Here is a 20,003-nt window from a genome sequence, read left to right as displayed (position 1 = left end):
TCCTCAGCTAAACACATTCCCAAGTATTTTGCTCTGTTTGCTGCTATTTTAAATAGAACTTTCTTAAAAATGTTTCAAATTTCAAATATCATTTCAAATTGTTCCTTGCTAGTAGATACAAACACAACTACTTTTGCATGTCGATCTTACATCCTGAACTTTGCTGAATTTTTATTACCTTTAACATTTTTTTGTGGTTCCTTAGGATTTTCTGTATGTATGATCACACCATCTGCAAACAGAGATAGTTCCACTTCTTTCTTTCCAGTATAAAGGTCTTATGTGTCTTTCTGTTGCCAAAAAGAAACAGATTAATTAATCTAATCCAGATTAGATTCACGAAACAGGTGTTGAGTTTTGTCAGATGCGTTTCTGTCAGGAATCTTTGGATCCACATTCATAAGGGATATTGCTCTAGCTTTCTTGTGATGTCTTTGTCTTGCTCTGACATCAAGGTAATGCTCAGGAAAGGTCTCATAGAATGGATTAGGAAGTATTTCTTCTTCTTCTATTATTTGAATGAGTTTAGGAAGGATTGGTGTCAATTCTTCTTTAAATGAAGCCATCCCGTCTAGGACTTCTCTTTTGGGAGGGTTTTTTTTTTTTAAGATTTTATTGATTTATTTGATAGGCAGAGATCACAAGCAGGCAGAGAGGCAGGCAAAGAGAGAGGAGGAAGCAGGCTCCCCGCTGAGCAGAGAGCCCGATGCGGGGCTCGATCCCAGGACCCTGTGATCATGACCTGAGCCGAAGGCAGAGGCTTTAACCCACTGAGCCACCCAGGCGCCCCTTGGGAGGGTTTTGATGACTGATTTACTTGGTCCGTTTGAGCTGCTTTAACAGAATGCCACGGACAGGTGGCTTATGAACAACAGAAATTTCTCATTTGTTCTAGATCTAGAAATTTGAGCCGCGGGGCCAGCATGGTCAGGCGAGAGCTCTGTTCCTGACTGCAGACTTCTGGCATCCTCACGTGAGGGAAGGGGCAAGCAAGCTCCATGGGGCCTCTTAAAGGCACTAATCCCATTCATGGATCCCATCCCAATCACCTCCCAAATGCCCTACCTCGTAATACCATCCTTTGAGAGGTTAGGATTTCAACATATGAATTTTAGGGGAACACAAACATTCAGATCACAGCAACTATTCAGTCTCTTTACTCATGATAGGTCTGTGGAGATTTTCTATTCCTTCTTGAATCCATTTTGGTAGTCTGTGTTTCTAGGAATTTGTCCATTTCATCTAAGTTACCTAACTTGTTGGCATACAATTATTCATAGTATTCTCTTAGGATCCTTTAATGGGGGAGTTCAAGCTAATGTTATTAATAATCGCACTGTTCACAGCTTACCAATAAACATATTTCTAAGGATGACAATTTAATGCCACACAGATATAAACAAAAAAACGTTTTCGGGGCACCTGGGTGGCTCAGTGGGTTAAGCCTCTGCCTTCAGCTCATGTCATGATCTCAGGGTCCTGGGATCGAGCCCCACATCGGGCTCCCTGTTCAGCGGGGAGTCTGCTTGTCCCTCTCCCTCTTGCCCCCACTCATGCTGTCTCAAATAAATAAAAACCTAAAAAAAGAAAGAAGAAAATACACTTCACTCAATTCCAGAAGAAAAAAAAAATCCCAGGCTTCTCTAACTCCTGGTCCAGGCATCAATATTCTCCTAAGATATTTCCTTTGTTGAAAGAGAATATCGAAGCTTAGGAGGGAACATGGGTTTTTTTTTTTGTTCTGTTTTGTTTTTAAAGATTTTGCTTATTTATTTGACAGAGAGAGCTCCCAAGTAGACAAAGAGGCAGGCAGAGAGAGAGTGGGGAAGCAGGCTCCCTGCTGAGCAGAGAGCCCAGAACCCTGGGATCATGACCTGAGCCGAAAGCAGAGGCTTTAACCCACTGAGCCACCCAGGCGCCCTGGAGGGAACGTTTGATAGGGAAAGATTTCAAGTATTTTCCTAGCTTTTCTGTTTGTCTTTTATATATACTCCAATTACATGTTAAACAGCAATCGGTCATCTGGAAGCACATCTGTCCTAGTTTTTTTGCCCCGGGCAGCGCCCTGCTGAACAGATGTTTGCAGACTGAGCCTTTAAACTTGCAAGCAAAATCTCACTGCTGTAAGATGCAAGCTCACCACGGTGGCAGATACTGAAGAATCAGAGGCCATTTTTATTTTATTTTATTTTATTTTACTTTATTTTATTTATTTTTGAGAAAGTGGAGGGGTGGGGCAGAGGAGAGAGAGAATCCTAAGTGGGCTCCAGGCTAGGTGTGGAGCTGGATGTACTTAAAGTACCTGTTACATAAAACAGAGCTCTAGAAATGCAGAGTGACTTTTTTTTATTAACACATAATGTATTATTAGCCCCAGGGGTACAGGTCTGTGAATCGTCAGGCTTACACACTTCACAGCACTCATCATAGCACATACCCTCCCCAAGGTCCACCATCCAGCCACCCATCCCCCCACCCCCCTCCACTCCAGCAACCCTCAGTTTGTTTCCTGAAATTAAGAGTCTCTTATGGTCTGTCTCCCTGTCTGGTTTCGTCTTGTTTTGCTTTTCCCTCCCTTGCTCCTATGATTCTCTGTTTTGTTTCTTAAATTCCATGAGTGAGATCATATAATTGTCTTTCTCTGATTGACTTATTTCACTCAGCACAATACCCTCTAGTTCCAACCACGTCGTTCGAAATGGCAAGATTTTGTTTTCTTTTGATGGGTGCATAGTATTCCATTGTATATATGAACCACATCGTCTTTATCCATTCGTCTGTTGGTGGACATCTAGGGTCTTTCCACAGTTTGGCTATTGTGGACGTTGCTGCTATTAACATTGGGGTGCAGGTGTCCCTTTGGATTACTACATTTGTATCTTTGGGGTAAGTACCCAGTCGTGTGATTGCTGGGTGGTAGGACAGCTCAATTTTCAACTTTTTGAGGAACCGCCATACCATTTTCCAGAGTGGCTGAAATGCAGAATAACTTAAAAAAAATACTCAAAAAAAGAAAGAAACCCGATGTTCAGCTGCTCACTACTCAACTGTTACACGAAAGAATAATTAAGCCACTACATAAAAATACACACTCATGTCATCTGCCATCTGGAATAGACTAACGGCGGCTTCAGAGGAGGAGGTGCGGAGACAATCTCGAGGACCCACATGCACACACGTGTGGGCACACACGCACACGGGTCCCCTCCTGAAGAGCACTACTACTGACACCTGCCCGAGTTCCTGTCCCCGCCCACGCCTGGGGGACTGGATGGGAATTCAGCCAGCTCCTAGGAGCCCCTCCAGGGCAGCCGCAGCTCTGCTGTCACCTCCTGCACATGGAGACCGAGGCCTCGGGAGGCCCAGGACGCTGCACACCCTCTGCTGCCCCGCAGCCCTGCCTGCTGCTCACCCCCGCCTGGGCGTGTGGGACTCCGGCAGCTCCGGCTCAGCCCTGTCCCGTTCCTAGCACGTCAGTGATCACCAAGCACCTGAGGCGCCCCCTCGACAGCCAGCCCTGCTTCTCTCGGCCCCAGCAGACACCACCTCCGGGCCAGGCGTACTCGGAACAAACAGAGTAATACATGCAAATTAGAGCCACTTAGCAACTACGCAAATACAAAAGGAAACCGTGATTACAGGCAACCCCACCAGCCACATCCACCCAAATGGTGCAAGGCCGCCTCTCCCGGCCGCAGCGGCCCCCGGTCCCCTGCACCCGGCCGCCAGGCTTCATCTGTTCCTTGCCCCCCATCACTTTTCGTGCAGCTGGAGTCTGTGTTTTAGTTACCAGCAACGGAGAAAGCTTTCTTACAGTGCCGTTTGGGATCACCCGGATTTCTGGCCCATGCGGGCCAGCGGGTAGCAGCGCATGCTGTCGTCCCAGCAGCAAGAATGACTTGGGCTTTGGTGGGCTGTGCCTCGAGCTCTCTGTCTCTGCCTCCCAAAGCCAGGGTGCTGAAGGTCAAGGGGCCACAGATCATTAGGTAAGCAGGTTGCTTCCCCTCACAGAAAGGATCCAACCACTTCTTCTGGAAGCCCACAGGAAAGCGAGCAAGGGAGAAAGCAGAATCCCGGGCTTCTAGGTGAGTGGCCCGCTGGAAAGTCACAGCCGTCCCGTGTACAGCTGCTCCCATACGGGCCACAAGGAGGCAGGGGGCATGGGTAGCCCAGGAGGGGACACTTCAGAAGAGCAGACCCTGATTCAGCCTGGGGTCCGGGCACCGACACCTGTCTGAGTTCCTGGCCACCGTGGCAGGGCGCCACCGCCAGGACCTGAGGAAAGTGCCCCAGAAAGAGAACGTCGGCCTCTCTCGCTACTCCTGGGTCCCATCCTCTTCCTTTCAACTCCCTCTCAGAAGAGGAAGCCAGTCAGCAGAGGACTCCCCCAGGCCTTCGTCCGCGCCCCTAAGAAAGCACAAAGCCCCTCCCTCCACAGCTGGCAGCTGTTACCCGGAGTACCCAATGGGCCCGCGTCCCCGTCCCACCATGGCCCGCAGCCTTCCTTCTCCTGCCCATGGTCAGCTGGAGCCAAGGTGTCCTAAGGAGCAGCAGTCCCCACGCCTGCAAGGGCCTGTCCCCACCCACCCAGCTCTCCTGACCATGGAGCACCCAGCAGCCACCACAACCCCAGGGAATGAGCCCCTCGACTGAGCGGCCGGCCCTGGAGACCCCAGTCTTCCCCCACCTGTGTCCTAGACTGTGTGCTCCAGAAGATGGCCCTGCGCTAGGCTGAACAGTGGCCCAAAAGATACAGGCATGAGCTAATGCCAGAACTTGGGATTATGACCGGAGCTGGAAAGAGTCCTTGTGGATCTAATGAAGATAAAGGATTTCCAAATGAGCTCATCCTGGATGACGCGGGCGGGCCCCAAGCCAGCGACTGGTGTGCTTCTAAGAGACGAGGAGAGATGACATGGGAAGAGGGAGAGGCCGTGTCACCACAGAGGCAGAGATTGGGGCAACACATCCACCAGCCAAGAACAGCAGGGGCCACCCCAAGAGGCCGGGAGAGAGGCCTGGAACTGATCTGCCCTCCGAGCCACCCTGACTACAGAACCATGAAAGAATGACTTGTTTTAAGCCAAGTCGGTCATTTGCTACAGCGGCCACGGGAAATGCACACATTCCCCCCCAAAAACTAAAAGTGCTCTTGCAGAAAAACTACAGGGTCAGGACTGGGACACAGCACCCGGAAGCCTTGAGCACCTTCCCATGGGACAGTTGCCTGCACACACCCGGCAAGCCCCCCGGCCCAGGATCGTCTTCAGAACCGGCTGCCGGCCGGGTTGCCTTCAGTGACATCCCGTTCCCAACCTGGGGAGACCATGGCATTCTTCTATCATTCTCGCCTGACAAAGGCAGGCTTGATGCCCTTGGCTTTGACATCGAGGAAACATCCGGAATCTTGCAAAACAACAGTAAGGAGCCCTCTAGTGTTTGTAACCTGCCCATGGTCAACCAGGGGCTTCCCTTCCCAAGGCTGGGGCATTTGGGGCTGGTGCAGGGAACAGCATCGCAAGCCTCTGCAGCATGACGAAACACAGCCACTATCGCTCATGCCAAACAGTGACACGCTCGGGGAGGACAAGAGCATGCTGCGGTGTTAGGGAAAGCGTGCACGTGGGAAGCATCACAACCACGGTAAACCCCAGGCCGTGAAGGAAAGGTGGAGAACCGCGGCCACATTAAGATGACAGACTTCAAGTCCAAAACCCACCTGCACTGATGCAGAGCAAGAGGAGATATGCGCGGTTTCTCTCACACGCGAGAGCCGGTCCCACTAACGACCAAAGAGCTTAAAGACACTGAGGAGCAGAAGACTAACAGCTCAACAGAAAAATGGGCAAAACACACAAACAAGCCATTAACAGCAGAATTGGAAAGGATCCTTCAAGCTCTGAAGAGATGCTCAGGCTCACTGTAACCAGAGTGCCACGTGCCGGACAGATGGCCAAAGCCCACAGGTTGGACACCCCAGCCACGGACAAGGCTCTGAGGAAGCAGGGGCGACATACGGGCCCCATGCACCCATCAGCAGCTGCTCCACGGAGCGGCTTCGAAGAATCTGACCCAAAGACACACGTCAGTGACGCGCGAGGATGTTCGTCTCAGCATCGCTCACAACACTGAAAGAGTGGCAACGACCCACACGGGCCTCACAAGTGGACGTCTGCCATCCAATGGCAGGGCAGCCCCCACACGGAACAGCACGCGGCCCACGAGTGCCCTGATGCCACGGCGTGTGGGAGCTCGCGGGCGAGGAGAGCCTTCTGCCCGCGGCAGCTCGAGGAGTTCCCGGAGAGCCCTGGCCGTGATTCTGGACTTGGCCGTGGAAGGAGAGGAAGCCCCAGAGACAAGCGGTCCAAGCAGACAGAACAAACCAGAAGAGCAGAGCCTCGGGCCCGGTGGGTTCCAAGCGCCAGGGCAGACGCGGGCCAGCAGCCGGGGCAGTTGAAGCGGAAGGTCCTAGAGCTAGCTCGTGAGGCGCTGTCCCGGGCCGCCCGCCCCCCAGGCAGCCCCTACTCAATGCACTCCATGACGTGGATCTGCAGCGTGTCCATATCCGGAGCCCGGTACTGGCACTTGGGGCAACAGAAGTCAGGCGGCTCCTCAGGGGGGCTTCTCCTCTGGCTGGGCAAGGCCAGGTGGAAGGAGGGGTGAGCTGGGGAAAGAGGGGAGTTGACAGGACTGTCGGGTCCGAGCTCTGGGGTCACTACCACTAGCTCCTCCCCGCCTCCCCCCTCTCCTCCAGAGCAGTACTACCCTCCGGAGAGCACCCTGCCCTCTCCACCCCTCCTCCTGCAGCTCCCTCACCTGGGGTGGGGGGCAAGGGGGCCTGGGAGACCTCCACGTGTCGCTTCCTCAGGTCTTCAATCCTTTGAGAAGAGAAACCGTCTGGTCAACAGAGCCAGCAGGCTGGGGCAGGACGAGGGGCGACAAGCGCCAGCTCAGAAGCCGCCACACGTGGGCGGCCACCACCACAGCCCCTGGCCCCCGGCCCCGCTCCTCGCGGGGCTGGACAGCAAGGCCCACCTGGCCGACTCCTGGCAGCTGGCCTTCAGCCTGCCGTACTCCCTCTGCAGCTGCTCCAGCTGCTCCTGCAGGAGCTCCTTCCTCTCCGCCAGCTTCTCCCGCGCCTGCCTCTCAGCCTGGAAGTCGGCCTTGTAGATGTCCGCCTGGCAGACAAAGCCAAGAGGGGCCACGCCCGCCGTCCATTGGCAGTCCGCCGGCCGGCCGACTCTCCGTGCTGGGGGACACGGAGGAGGTCCGGCTCCCGGCCTCCCGGGCTCCGTGGCGCAGGGCAAGGCCACCCCGGGAGCGCCGACAGACGGCTCCAGGGGCTGCCGAGAAGCCCCTGCCCACAGACGCCAGTGACACAAGAGGTCCCAGTGCCCACAGGCCCCGCCGCTCACAGGGGGGCGTCCTCACCTGAGCCTTTAGCACCGGGACAGTCTCCATCACGGCCTTGTGCTGCTCGGCCTCCTCCTTCAGCTTGTCAATCACTTCCTGCTTGGCCGCCAGGGCCTCCTCTGCCTGCTGGAGCTGCTGCTTGAGGTCCTCCAGCTGCATTCCCTAGAAACGGGCAAGGGGGAAGTGAGGGAGCCCCAGCCGGCCCAGGGCAGGAGCCAGGCCGCCACCAGGCCAGTGGCTGCTCCAGGTGACAAGAACCAAAAGCAACAAGAGACGAGCCCCGGCTGACCAATGCCAGAGTGATGCCGGCCACCAGACATCAGCGCGGGCAGGGCACAGGAAAGGCAGAGGGTGTGGGGGACCTCTGAGGTCAGGGGGCACAACTTCCTGTCCAGCTCGACACTCCCTTCCCGGACTCCTCAGCCACACAGCCTGCCCCCAGCCCCTCAAGGGACAAGGCCATCCTCCTCCGTGGGAGCTGGTGTCCCGCACTAACGCTGTCCCCTTACAAGCGTGTCCCCACCCACAGAGAGCGCACCCAGAGGCCCACCCGGTCTGCCCCACGTCCAGCCCTGAGCTGTCACGCTGCGACCCTGACAAAGCTCTGACACAATTCTCTCAAGTCTTCAGATAAGAACTCGTGATCCGACAGTTCTAAATTCGGGGCAGCAGCTCCCCGGGCCCTTGTGTTCCTCGGCTGCGAGGAGAGGAACCGAGGCACGTCCGTGGTGGCCAGTCCCGGGGACGTGCCCGCCACAGGCACTCTGTCTCGCTCACTGCTCACCGTGCTGCTCTTGACGTGGCTGTCGTACTCCTGGAAGAGCTGGTGATAGGCCACCTGCAGCTGGGCCAGCTTCCGCCTGCGGAAGAGGAGCCTTTGCTGGAGAAACGAGCACCCCGTGCTCCGCCACCACGTTCCACTCGCAAGCCCGCCCCCTCGGTGCCTGTCCCCAGCACAGGCCGCACGGGGGCCTCCGGGGACTTCTGTGCCTACAGGCCCTCCGCCCTCGGACCAGCTTCGGCACGCGGTGAGCACGCTTTGTGTTAAGGCTACCGTTCGTCGAAACAAGTACCATTTAGAATCAGGTGGAACGGCCCCATGAGAAGCAGAGGCGGACGGGAGAGTGGCTGAGGACGAGAGACTCGAAGGTGGCCCGATGCAGGCCACGTAGCAGCCACGCGGGAGGATCCGAGCGTGGGCCGGAGAGCACGGATCTCCGTCTCAGAGCCGGGTCACGTGGGGGCTGGGGGGGAGGGGAGGCCCGTGGGGCCCTGGTGTCCTCGTGTGGGCCCGGGCCACTCACTTCTCCTCCGAGGCTGCCTGGCGCTCCATGCGCAGGGCCGCCTCCACGCTCTGGCTCTGCATCCGCAGCTGGTCCACCTGCACGCTGTGCTGCTGCTGCAGCGCTGCCCGCTCGCTCTCCAGCTGCCGCGCCTGCTCGCTGGCCGCCCGAGCCCTGGCGCGGAAGACGATGGTCACAGCAGGGTTCCGGCGCGCCCAGCGGAGCCCACAGCAGGGGAAGATGGAAGCCGCTTACCGAACACTGGACAACCGCAGAGAGCCTGGCTTGGGGCTGACTCCTTCCCTCCCAGTCCCTGTTCTACAAGCTCAATGGCTCAGCTGCAGTCCCAAAGGCACAGACCTGGAAGAGGAGCCTCCCACCCGCCTGGCCACGGCCATGGCCGCCACAGCCCGGCATCCTCTGAGCCGTTATCACCCATAGCCCCCAGTCTCCAAGCTCCGCTCTCCTATGTTCCTACAATTCCCCAGATCTCCAGTCCGAGGCTCTGGCCACGTCGCCCTGCTGGCCCAAAACCCAGCACAGTCCCTACTGCAGAGGCGACAGGGGCTGCCGGGAATGACCACTGGTTTCGCTGTTTCTCTGCACCTGTCCAAATACACTGAGCACATTTCCGACACTGCCATCACCAGATGGAGCTGCTGTCCGCCCGGGGCCCTGGAATAAGGGGGACAACAGGACAGGCCCAGGGTTTGGGGGCCTCTGTGTGTGTCTGCGTGAAGCAGAAAGCTCTCCGAATGGCCACACCAAGTGCCCTGAGACCCCAGCAAGGCCTGTGTCCAAGCTGGCCAGCTCAGCACATCTAGGGCCCATCGTGAGGGGAAGGACACAAACGGACACTGCCCAGAAACCCACAGGTGCTGCCATAAATGTCCACGTGGTGTCACGAACGGCTCCAAGTTGCCTCTAGCGGGTTCTTTCATGTACACAGAAAAACACAGGCAGAAAAGACGCCCAATTGTCCTAAAAGTGATGCATGTGATTTCAGAAAGCTGGAGACACACAGGAGTCCACGGGAAAACGGAAAAGGTGAGCAGGCCCAGGCCAGAGCGACGCCTTTCCTCCCACCCTGTTTTCCAGACCGAAGCACGTCCACGTGCTGTCGCTGGTCATAGACTAGGGAGGACTCGCTCCCGCCCTCTCCCCTCCCCTCCCCTCCCACGGGAAGGCCGCGGCGCTCGGCCCAGCACGCCCCCGTCACGCATCACCCGGAGAGCAGCACCCGCCGTCGGGCGGGCCCGCCTTGCTCTCTGGAGGGCGGCGCCCCGGCAGCGGCAGAGCCCAGGAACACGGCCTGCCCTGACCCGCCCAAGCCGCCTGTGGGAAGCCGCGTGGCGGCAAGGAGCAGCTGGCCGGCCGCCGACTTGGGCAGGCCACTCGCAAACCCAGCCATCAGGCGGCACATGGGCAGCAGGCGGCTCCGAGGCCCCCACGCCAGCATGATAGTTCCCTTCTGATGGTGGTCCCTGTGCCTGGACAGAGGAACTCACTGGAGGCTCTGAAGATGCCTCCCTGCCTTCGGGTACCTCCACACTCACCTGCCCTCCAAAGCCTGCCGCTCCTTGTTGGCGGCCTCCAAACGACTCTGGCTCTCCTGGAGCTCCCCCAGCAAGGATGTCACCTGGGCTTTCACGGAAGCCTTGTCCTCAGCCATCTGCTGCGTGAAAAAAAGCCACTTCCTATCAGTGATGCCTCCTCACCAGCTGCCCACCCCGGCACCCCCGAGCCCCAGGGCAGCGGGCAGGGATGAAGACATGTCACCACCGCTCACCTCCCCGCTCACCTCCAGAAGCCTCCCGAGTCCCATGACCCCACACTCCCAGATGCCCCCCCAATCCCTGCAGACATAGGCACAGAGTCGCCTCGCAGCTCACGAGGCTGACAAGCAGGCTGTAAGGACAGAGCCCAGCAGGACGTGGTGCCAAGGGAGTCTGGACCTGAAGACAATGTCAACATGCAAGCTCCCATCCACAAGCCGAGGCTACCAGAGCCAAGATGGCCGGCCACTTTCCAGAAGGCTCTCTACCAGGGCCAAAACTCGAGAGTTGCCCAAACCCCCGATGGCCGGTCTCCCTTATCCCACTGTCCAGGCCAGGTCCTCCATTACCTTAGGTGGCTCAAGCCCAGAGTCGGCGCCTCAGTCCCCCATGGCCAGACCCCCCCCACCTCCCCTGGGAAACTGCCACTCCTGCCCTCCATGCCCCTGCCCTGGCTTCCTGCGCACAGGCACACACCACGCCTGCCACTCCTTCCCTTCTGCTCTGCATCTCCAGGCACGGGTCTTGTCTCCAGGCCCACCGGACCCCTGAAGGTCGGCCACTGGCCAAGTCACACCACCAAGACAAACTCTTCTCAGGGGCCTCAGCTTAGCTATCCAGCTACCTGCCCCGCACTCTGCGTCACCTGGGCCTGCCAACAGACCCTGTGGGCCAGTGCCTGCTCTGGCCAGCCTCACTGGGGGCTGGAAGGACTTCCACCTGGGCCCTCCTCCACTCCTGCACCTGGAGGAGTTTCCTGGGCCTTCCATAAAGGATTGCAAGGTGGGGACCATAAGACAACAGTAACATACTGTCGCTCTAAAGTCCAGGAGCAAGCGAGGGCAGGGCTGGCGCCTTCTGAGGGGCCTGAAGGGGACCCCCCACTCTCTGCCTCCATCATCACAAGGCTGTCTTCCCTGGATGTCTCCGTGTCTGTTTCTCTCCCATTAAGGACAGCGATCATGGGATTTAGTATGACTACATCCGAACTTTATTACTTCTGCAAAGACCCTATTTCCAAATAAGATCATGTTCTGAGGTACAGGGTTTAGGATGTGGACATTCCTTTTCGGGGCACACAACTCCAACCCATAATACCCCCCACACACACTCTACAGTCAACAGGAAACCAGATAATGTCTCACACTAGCACAATAGCCCCTACTGTCCCTGTGACGCTTGGGTCAAAGCCCCAATCTTCCCACTGGCCCTACTAAGCCCACATAACCTGCCCCTACCAGCCCCTACCATGACTCTCCCCGCCCACCCCTCAGCCACCTTCACACAGCTTCAGCCACATTTGCCTCTTTGGTGTGCCCAGAAAATGACAGGCATGTCACTACCTCAGGACCTTTGCACATGCTCCTCCTGCCTCTAAAACAGGCTTTCCTCAGATACCCCATGTGGCTCAGCCCCTCACTGTGTTCTGGTCCTTACTAGAATGCACCTCAGCAAAGGTCTCCCCACTGAACAGTGCAAACACCCCCCACCACTTGGCCTGTCACATCAACGTGTCCCCTGGATATTTAGCAGTGCCCTCAGAAACAGCATGCCCGACAGCTACAAGAAGCCAGTTCCACCCACAGCCCCCCTTACTGACAGCTGATGGCAACTCCATCTTCTAGCTACCAGGACAGAAACCTCGGCGTTCCTCTTGACTCCTCCCTCTGTCTCTCTCACATCTAACACACCAGGAAATGCTGTCAAAATATACTGTGTCTGAGGCACCTGGGTGGCTCAGTGGGTTAAAGCCTCTGCCTTTAACCTGCCGGGAGGCTGCTGAGTCAGGGGCAAGCACATTTGCAACTTGAAGAGAAAATGCCGACTCATTTTTCCAAGTAGGGGCACCAGCTGACACTGCCGCCGGCGACATGAAGCCACGTCTGCTCCAACAGCCACCACTGGCGGACTTGTTAGCTGTGAGGCCAGCACCCCTCGATGCGGGTGGGCAAGCGGGGAGGCTCTGAAGGCATTTAGCAAAGAGCCCTGAGGCCAGCTGTTCAAGCCTAGGATAGGCTGAATGGTGGCACCCAGAAGACACGTCCACATCCTAACCCCCAGTACCTACGGATGGGACCTGACAAGGAGACAGGGCTTTGCAGACACAATCAAGTTACGATCTAGTCATGCTGGAGGGGAGGATCCAATGACTGTAATACACACGAAATCGGCACAAAATGACTTTGACTTGGGGTGCCTGGGTGGCCCAGTTGTTAGGCATCTGCCTTGGACTCCGGTCATGATCCCAGGGTCCTGGGATCGAGCCCTGCATTGGGCTCCCTGCTCAGTGGGAAGCCTCCTTCTTCCGCTCTCTCTCTGCCTGCCTCTCTGCCTACTTGTGATCTCTGTCAAATAAATAAATAAAATCTTTAAAAAAAAAGAGGAGGAGGAGAGACATACAGACACACAGTGAGGTGATGTGACAACAGAGAGGGACACGGAGAAATATATCTACAAGTCAAAGAAAGCCAAGGACCACAGGACAACCCAAGGCTGGGAAAGCCGCCTGGAACAGGTTCTCCCCTTGGGGCCCCCAGAACGCACCAACCCTGCCCACGTCTTGCTCTTGGGCTTCCGGCCTCCAGAAGTGGGAGACAATACAGGTCTCTTTCTTTAGCCGCCCAGTTTGGGGTCCCCTGTCAGGGTCGCCCCAGGCACCCGGTACACTCCTTCCCGAGCGCCATGACAGGCCATCTCTGTTGAGCACATGACTCCTGGTGGGGCGGAGCTGGGCCACACTCTCAGCTTCGTGTCCGGGAGGACACGACCCCACACTCAAGTCCCCCAACAGCACAGCTCAGAGAGGCTTCCCTGGTGGCGGGGCCCAGGGCGGGATGTCACCCCCAGGCTGTGGGAGAAAAGGCCGGGCCCACGCCCCCGCCGGCCGCCTGCTCCGACCGGGCCGCGGCCCTGCGCCCCCCCCCCCCCCCCCCCCCCCCCCCCCCCCCGCGTCCTTGGCGATTCCAACCCGTGCACTCACGCCCTCATGAGCACCGCGACCAGGAGCCGCGGTCCGGCCCCTCTGCGCTCTGTGAACCCTCCTCGCAGAGCCCCAAGGCGGTGGGTGCTGGGGCGGGGGCTGTGCTCCCGGAACGCGGGGCGCCGGGCCCCGCCGATCGCCGCCCCTGGGCAGCACCCGGCCCGCCGCCCCCACTACCTGCTGGCAGCGCTTCAGGTGCTCCACCTCCTGCAGGGCCTGCTCCGTCTGCCTCCGCAGCTCGCGCTTCTCCAGGCTCAGTCTCTCCACCAGCTTCCGGGCTTCCTGGAACTTCTGCACGAGGAACTCCTTCTCCTTCCTCTGGCTGCCCTGGAAGCGCTGCAGCTCCTCACAGCGCTCGCGCAGCACCTGGTTGCTCTGGCGGATGGCGTCTGGCGGCCGAGAAGAGGACCTGGTGAGAGCTGCGGGCGGTGGGGCGGCTCCTCCCCAGGGCCGGGGCGACCTGCCGCCCAGCTGGCCCTGCAGCGCTTCCTCCCGTTCTGCCGCGCCCCTTCCAAACGATTCACTGACTCACCCTAGTGACGAAGCCCATCAACTTCTCCAGAGACCAAACACCTCAGCTTCCCTTGAGTACGTGCCAAGGGCCGTCCCCTCTCTAAGCACCTGGAGCTCGTCTGTACTCCGGCCCCAGGCACAGGTGCTCGGTCATTACCCTCGGAACCAGGAACCCGGGGCTACCTGCAGACCCCGGGACGGCCACGGGCGCAGAGCGCCCTGTGACATGGCCAGCTGCAGCCTGGGAGGCCCAGGAGGCTCCGAGCAGCCCAGTGACTGACCTCCCAGAGCCTCCCCGTCCTCCTCGGCACGTTCAATGGGGCTAACACAGCTACTCCCAGGAGCAGGGTAGAGCGATCGGTCACGGAACAGCCAGGCCCCCTCCCAACAGGCTGAGGGATGAGTGTGTGCCAAGGCTAGGCAATCGGCAGAGGCTGAGGAAAGGAGAGCCCTGCGCCCGGGCACACCCTGGGCAGTGGAAGAACATGGACGGTGACCGAACTGCTCGGTGACACACGAAGACTCTCACAACCACGGAACTCTTCAAGATGGCAATGGGCAGTAGCTTCATGTCACTCTCTGGTCAAAACCCTGATGAACCCCAGTGGCGTCTGAGGCCAGCGCCACAGACACGTTCTGCATGTTCTGTCCCCACGTGACCCCTTCCCCACAGGGGAGCAAAGCAGACTGTGGCCCTTAGACAGGGGCCTCCCGCCTCAGGCGGGCTTCCCCCGCCCACTTCCACCCTCCACCTGCTGCAATTCTGCCCAGCCTCCACCAAAGCCTCAACTCACGTGCAACTTCCTTTTCTATTGAAACAAAATTCACATCACATCAAATTCATCATTTTAAAGTACACAGTATTTCAGTGGCTTCTACCTATTCACAAAGCTATGCACTCATCCCCTCTAGCTAGTTCCAGAACATTTCCATTACCGCTCCCCAAAAAACCGGAACCCACTCACAGGCACTTCACCGTCACCCCCAGCCTGTGGAATCCACACTTCTGTTTCTCTCTCTGGATCTGCCTCTCCTGGACACGTCACAGAAGTGGACTCCTACCCCAGCTACGTGCTACCTCTTCCATGAGGTTCCCCGCCCCCCGACATTCCAAGCAAAGTCTATGTCCTCTCCCCTGTGCCCTTCTTGGGCACAATCCTGAGCGTCGCTGGGGGCAGACACCTTCAGTGCCCCAGGAGTGACCCAGGGCATGACACACAGCACCCACTGATGGCGAGGTGCAGAGCCAACGCACCGCACATCCTCAGCTCAGGCCGCGCGGCTAGAGGGTGCCGCTTTAAAAGCTCCATGACCAGGGAGCCTGCGGGGCCGTGAGCCCTCTGCAGCGGGCCTGCCACTCCTGCCCCCAAGCCCCTCTTGCTGGAGCACCCTCCTGGCGCCCAGCAGAGCCCACACACATCCTTGTGCAAGCTGAGCTGTCTCCCCACCCCCAACCTGGCTGCCAGCTCTGTGTGACCCCAACACAGCAAGACACTGGACAACATTAGGGACGTTGCTGGTTGTGGTAACTGGAAGAGTGCTACTGCCATCTAGTGGGGGAGGCCAGGGATGCTGCTCGACACCAAGCGAGCGGCCAGGACCACCCACCCCCCAGATGTCTCAGCAGGCTCACAGTGGGAGGGATGCTGTCACTTGCAGGGCGGCCACAGATATGCCCCACTCAAGGGCAGCCAGCCGCCTGAGAGGCCCGGTGCAGGCCCCTGGGAGCTGAAGAAGCCACACACCCCCCAAAAAGTGAGACGGTGGCAGGTGAGCGGGTGCAGATCGAGGTGAAGACAGAAACCGGATGGTTCTGGGAGCCACCACCTGGTCCGTGCTCCCGCCCACACTGGAGGGACCAGAAACCGCCCCCCTTCCCCCGCAGGTCCGTCCCAGGGCAGCCCACGCCCCCTCCCCAGGAGCTGCAGGGCCACTCCCAGAACGGCCACACGCTTCTGGACAGATCAGGATGGAGACGGACAAGGCCCACCACAGCCAGCCCGACTTGGGACAACTCAGAGGGTCACTCCAGCTCCAGAGCTCCCTGCGGGGTCAGCCTGCACCACAGCCCAGCTTCTCCCTGGGCCCACCCCCGCTTCTGCCCTTGTCTTCCCCTTCCTGGGTGCGGGTCCTCTGAGCGCTCTCAAAAAACTTCCCACACAGCCATCTAACCCTCACGGTCCACTTCCAGGGAGCCCACCTGAAACCCAAAGGGAGAGTGGCTGAGTTTGAATCACTAGTTGGCTCTCAGGGGCACCCCCACCCCAGACCCGGTAAAAACACAGGCAGAGGAGTGGATGAAGCCTCCCCTCCAGCAAGGCTGGGACCTCTGACATCTGACTCGGCACACCTGCCGCCCTCCTCACCTCGGAGCTCTTGATTCTCCTCCAGGCAGCGCTGGAAGGTCTCGGGAGTGCCCTGCTCAGAAGTGATGTGGAGCATGGTCGGCTTCCCCAGAGAAGATTCTTCACCCAGCACGTCCTGGTCCCCTGTCGGGCCGCCACTGGGCTGCACCATCTCACACGGCGGACTCTTCCAGGGGGGCCTGCTCATCCAACAAGTCAGGGCCTGGAGCAGAAAGGGAGCAGACATGTCCCATGAGACCCTCGCAGAATTCTCTTACCTTGCAGGGCAAGGAGTGTAGTCTGTGCGGGAGTTCTGAGGCCACGCTTTAAGCAGAACACCGAGCACTTTATCAGGTGTAACAGGAACCCAAGACAGGCTTTCCCATCTACAAGGTGGCATATCCTCTCATTCCAAAGGCAGTTGCAGGCCCATACGTGGGGTCAGAAAGGCCGTGGTTCAGCACTTGTTATAAACTCTACCTAGGACCTACCTCCAGGCTGTAAAGTCAAGGTAAGCATCTCACGAGAGGGGGGACTGACGGAGAGGATTGTTTTTGTGGGGAGGTTTCAGCATGCCGTGAATCCTCTGTGCCACATACACCTCCAAGCAGGACTGAAGATGTCAGCTCAGTACCTCGTGTAGTGCATTGAATCAGAATCCCAGCAAGGTATGTCCACATCCTGACCCCCATAGCCTGTGAATGTGACCTTGTATGGACAAAAGGGTTTTTTTTACAGATGTAAATAAGTGAAAGATCTTGAAATAAGATCATCCTGGATTAGAGTGGCCTTAAATCCAATAACAAGTGTCCTTGTATGGAAAAAAGGTTTTTTTACAGGTGCAAGTAAGGGAAGGATCTTGAGATGAGATCATCCTGGATTAGAGTGGCCTTAAATCCAATGACACGTGTCCTTATAAGAGACAGAAGAAACACAGACACAGGAGAAGGCCACATGATGACAGAGACTAGAACGATATGGCCATAAACCAAGGAAGGACTGGAACCACCAGCAGCTGGAAGAGGCAGGAAGGATCCTCCTCTAGAGCCTGCAGAGGGAGCGTGGCCCTGAAGACACCTTGATTTCAGACTTCTGGCCTCCAGAACTGGGAGAGGATAAAGGTCTATTGTCTTAGCCAGTCGGCTTGTGGTTCTCTGTCACAGCAGCTCTAAGAAGTTAATCTGCCTAGTAAGATGGGCTTCAAGGACACCACTGAGAACCTGGTGAGTGTTCACTCGAACTGAGGGCCTGAAGGGGATATCTAGTATCTGACGCATGCTGAGGAATCTGAGAATGGGACGTGGGCTCATAGCCCAAGACAACACAGCAGAGAGCCAGGCAGAGTTGTCTACATTCTCTTATGAACTACAGAAGTCGGCCTTATGGGCCGGCACTAGCCTGGAGCCCTTTTAAATTCTGCCCAAGAAGGCAGCCTACCCAGAGGAGGAGGCTGATCCCAATACAAGTCTGCAGGAGCTGAGAGAGGACAGCTTTAATGCTGAATAAACTGTTCCTGCTCCACTGAATGCCCCTCCATGAACCCGTGAGCAGACTGTGATGAGCCACTGATCCTTCCCTGGGCTTCCAGAAAAGCCCACTCTCCTGGCTCACTGGCTGCTAATGCTCAGGCCCCTTCTTCCTCACCACACCGCCTGATCACGTTGTGGTGCTCCTGGGCCCTGTTCTGGGGTCTCTTCCCTACCCGCAGTCACTCCGGTACAGAGCTGGTTCAGCCTCACAGCTTTAAACCCCATCTTCATGCTGACAACACCCCAAATCAGACCTCCTTCCTGAATTCCAGACACATAGAAAACTCAACATCTCCACTTGGCTACCTGGTAATGTTCTCAAAACTAACCTTAAAATTGCACTCCTGACAGCTCCCAAAAGCCAGTTCCACCCACAACCCTCCTTCTTGTCAGCTGATATCCAGGTACTGGACAAAAACCTCAGAGTCCCTTTTGACCCCCCCACCTCACCTTGTCTCACAGCTCACATCTAACTCATCAGGAAATCCTGTCATAATGTACCCCAAAATCTATTTGATAACAGTAAGCAATTAATGTTACATGTTTAAGTGGCATAGTGGTGTTGCGGTTGTTTCTTAATCCTTTCTTAGAGATGCATGCTAAAATATCTACAGGTGAAATGATACGGTGTCAGAAGTTTGCTTCAAAATAATATGGGAACTCCTAGGTATCTGAGAGAAACAAAAACCCATGTGCACACACAAATGCTCCGAGCAGTATTACTCACAGCAGCCAAAGCGTGGAAATGACCCAAACGTCCATCAGCTGATGAGTAAACAAAATCTAGTACATTCACACACTACAAGGTGGACGAGTCTTGCAAACATGACACTGAAAGAAAAAAGCAACTCACAAAAGACCACACATATTGTATGATTCTATTTATATGAGCTGTCCAGAAAAAGCAAATCCATAGAAACAGAACGACTGATGGAGTTTAAGAGCTGAGAGAGCTGCGGCAATGCAGTGACAGCTAAGGAGGCAAGCGGTTTTTTGGAGTCATGAACTGTACGCTTTAAATGGGTGAATTATATGGTATGAGAATTATATCTCGATAAAGCTGTTATGGAAAATAATAAAGGAAGAGAATTGTGAGGGGTATAAATTAAACAAAATTAGCCATGAGCTGACAAGTGTCAAAGCTGGGAAGTGAGGACATAGGATTTACTACACTATTCTTTCTACTTTTGTATGTCTTTGAAATTTTCCTTTGAAATTTTTCATAATAAAATGCTCAAAGCACACTTATCTGGATTACTGGGATAATCTCCTGACAGTTAACCGTGCTCGTACCTTTGCCCCTATAGTTTGTTCTTCCCACAGGGGCCAGATCACCCTAAAAAGTAATTCCTATCCTGTCCGTCCTCTACACTGTTCCCTACCACAGTTCCTCATTGCCCTGCGTGTAAAAGCCAAAGGCTCCAAGAAGGCCTGCAAAGCCCTGAATTATCTGGTCCCTCGTCGCTTCCTCTGCAAGTATTCTCCCCCCGCTCACTCTGCCCCAGCTATATAGTGGCCTCCCTGCAGCTCCTCAAACATGCCAGGATGGCTCATGCGCCCTCCAGTGACAGAAACGGTTTGAGATCGGGTACGTTAATCGTTGTTGCAAAGTGAGCAAACTGAGGCACATGAAGATACACAGGTGCTATATTTGGGACCAACCATATCTGGGGCCTTTTTAAAGAATTTAACAACCCCGAACGCAGTCAAGTTTGATGAGCAGAAAATGTCTCCGAACTAAAGATTCATCCACGAAGCAGGGGTGTGGTCAGACTCCGCAACGGTGGCGGAGAGAGAGAGAGGCGGAAACAGTCCCGCTTGCCGCCAAGGTAAGTCGCCTCCTGCATCGGGCCGCTTTGGCCAGTGCTGTAAAAGCAGGCGGCAGAAATGGGCCACGGTCCAACAGGAGGGGTAAACTCGAAAGTCCGGGGGAGTTTCGGAGGCGGCAGAATGCCCACCAGTAGTACCCTGTGTTCGGAAAGAGGACCACACCTGTCAGCAGAGTCGGTCCGACGTGAGAAGGGCAGGAACGGTGAGCCGCGAGCACTCTTCAGGCCCCGGCGCTCCGAGAAAGTCCGGGTTCTGCGGTCACCCTTCCCTTCTCGCGCTGCCGAAACTCACACTTCCGGCTTCCGGTGTCGTAGCTGTGGGATCCGGAAGTAAAA

At 56.5% G+C, this 20,003-nt stretch overlaps 1 protein-coding gene across 1 annotated transcript; it reads right to left on the bottom strand.

The window, feature by feature from the left end:
- Window positions 1–2,976: 2,976 nt before the first annotated feature.
- LOC111139191 (inhibitor of nuclear factor kappa B kinase subunit gamma) lies at window positions 2,977–19,904 on the bottom strand. The gene is made up of 10 exons (XM_022491383.1): window positions 19,831–19,904; window positions 16,331–16,532; window positions 13,629–13,840; window positions 10,253–10,371; window positions 8,718–8,870; window positions 8,198–8,273; window positions 7,432–7,575; window positions 7,036–7,178; window positions 6,817–6,878; window positions 2,977–6,664 (listed from the first exon to the last, which is right to left on the bottom strand). Exons 2-10 carry the CDS (start codon window positions 16,515–16,517, stop codon window positions 6,522–6,524), a joined length of 1,239 nt encoding a protein of 412 aa, XP_022347091.1. The 5' UTR covers window positions 16,518–16,532; window positions 19,831–19,904; the 3' UTR covers window positions 2,977–6,521.
- Window positions 19,905–20,003: the final 99 nt, after the last annotated feature.

Source organism: Enhydra lutris, unplaced genomic scaffold (assembly GCF_002288905.1).
Source record: "Enhydra lutris kenyoni isolate GAN:26980312 unplaced genomic scaffold, ASM228890v2 scaffoldscaffold96, whole genome shotgun sequence".
Taxonomy (NCBI): Eukaryota; Metazoa; Chordata; class Mammalia; order Carnivora; family Mustelidae; genus Enhydra; species Enhydra lutris.
The sequence above is the reverse complement of the archived record's forward strand: the minus strand, read 5'-3'. Positions and strand labels throughout refer to the sequence as shown.

What these genes read in the sequence shown, in the direction of transcription:
- LOC111139191 (XM_022491383.1), bottom strand. Translation starts at nt 16,517, where the DNA reads ATGAGCAGGCCCCCCTGGAAGAGTCCGCCGTGTGAGATGGTGCAGCCC. An exon ending in CGGCAGGCTTTGGAGGGCAG is followed by an intron (nt 8,871 to 10,252) that starts GTGAGTGTGGAG and finishes CTTCCGCGCCAG; the next exon opens with GGCTCGGGCGGCCAGCGAGC. An exon ending in CAGGCAGCCTCGGAGGAGAA is followed by an intron (nt 8,274 to 8,717) that starts GTGAGTGGCCCG and finishes CCTCTTCCGCAG; the next exon opens with GCGGAAGCTGGCCCAGCTGC.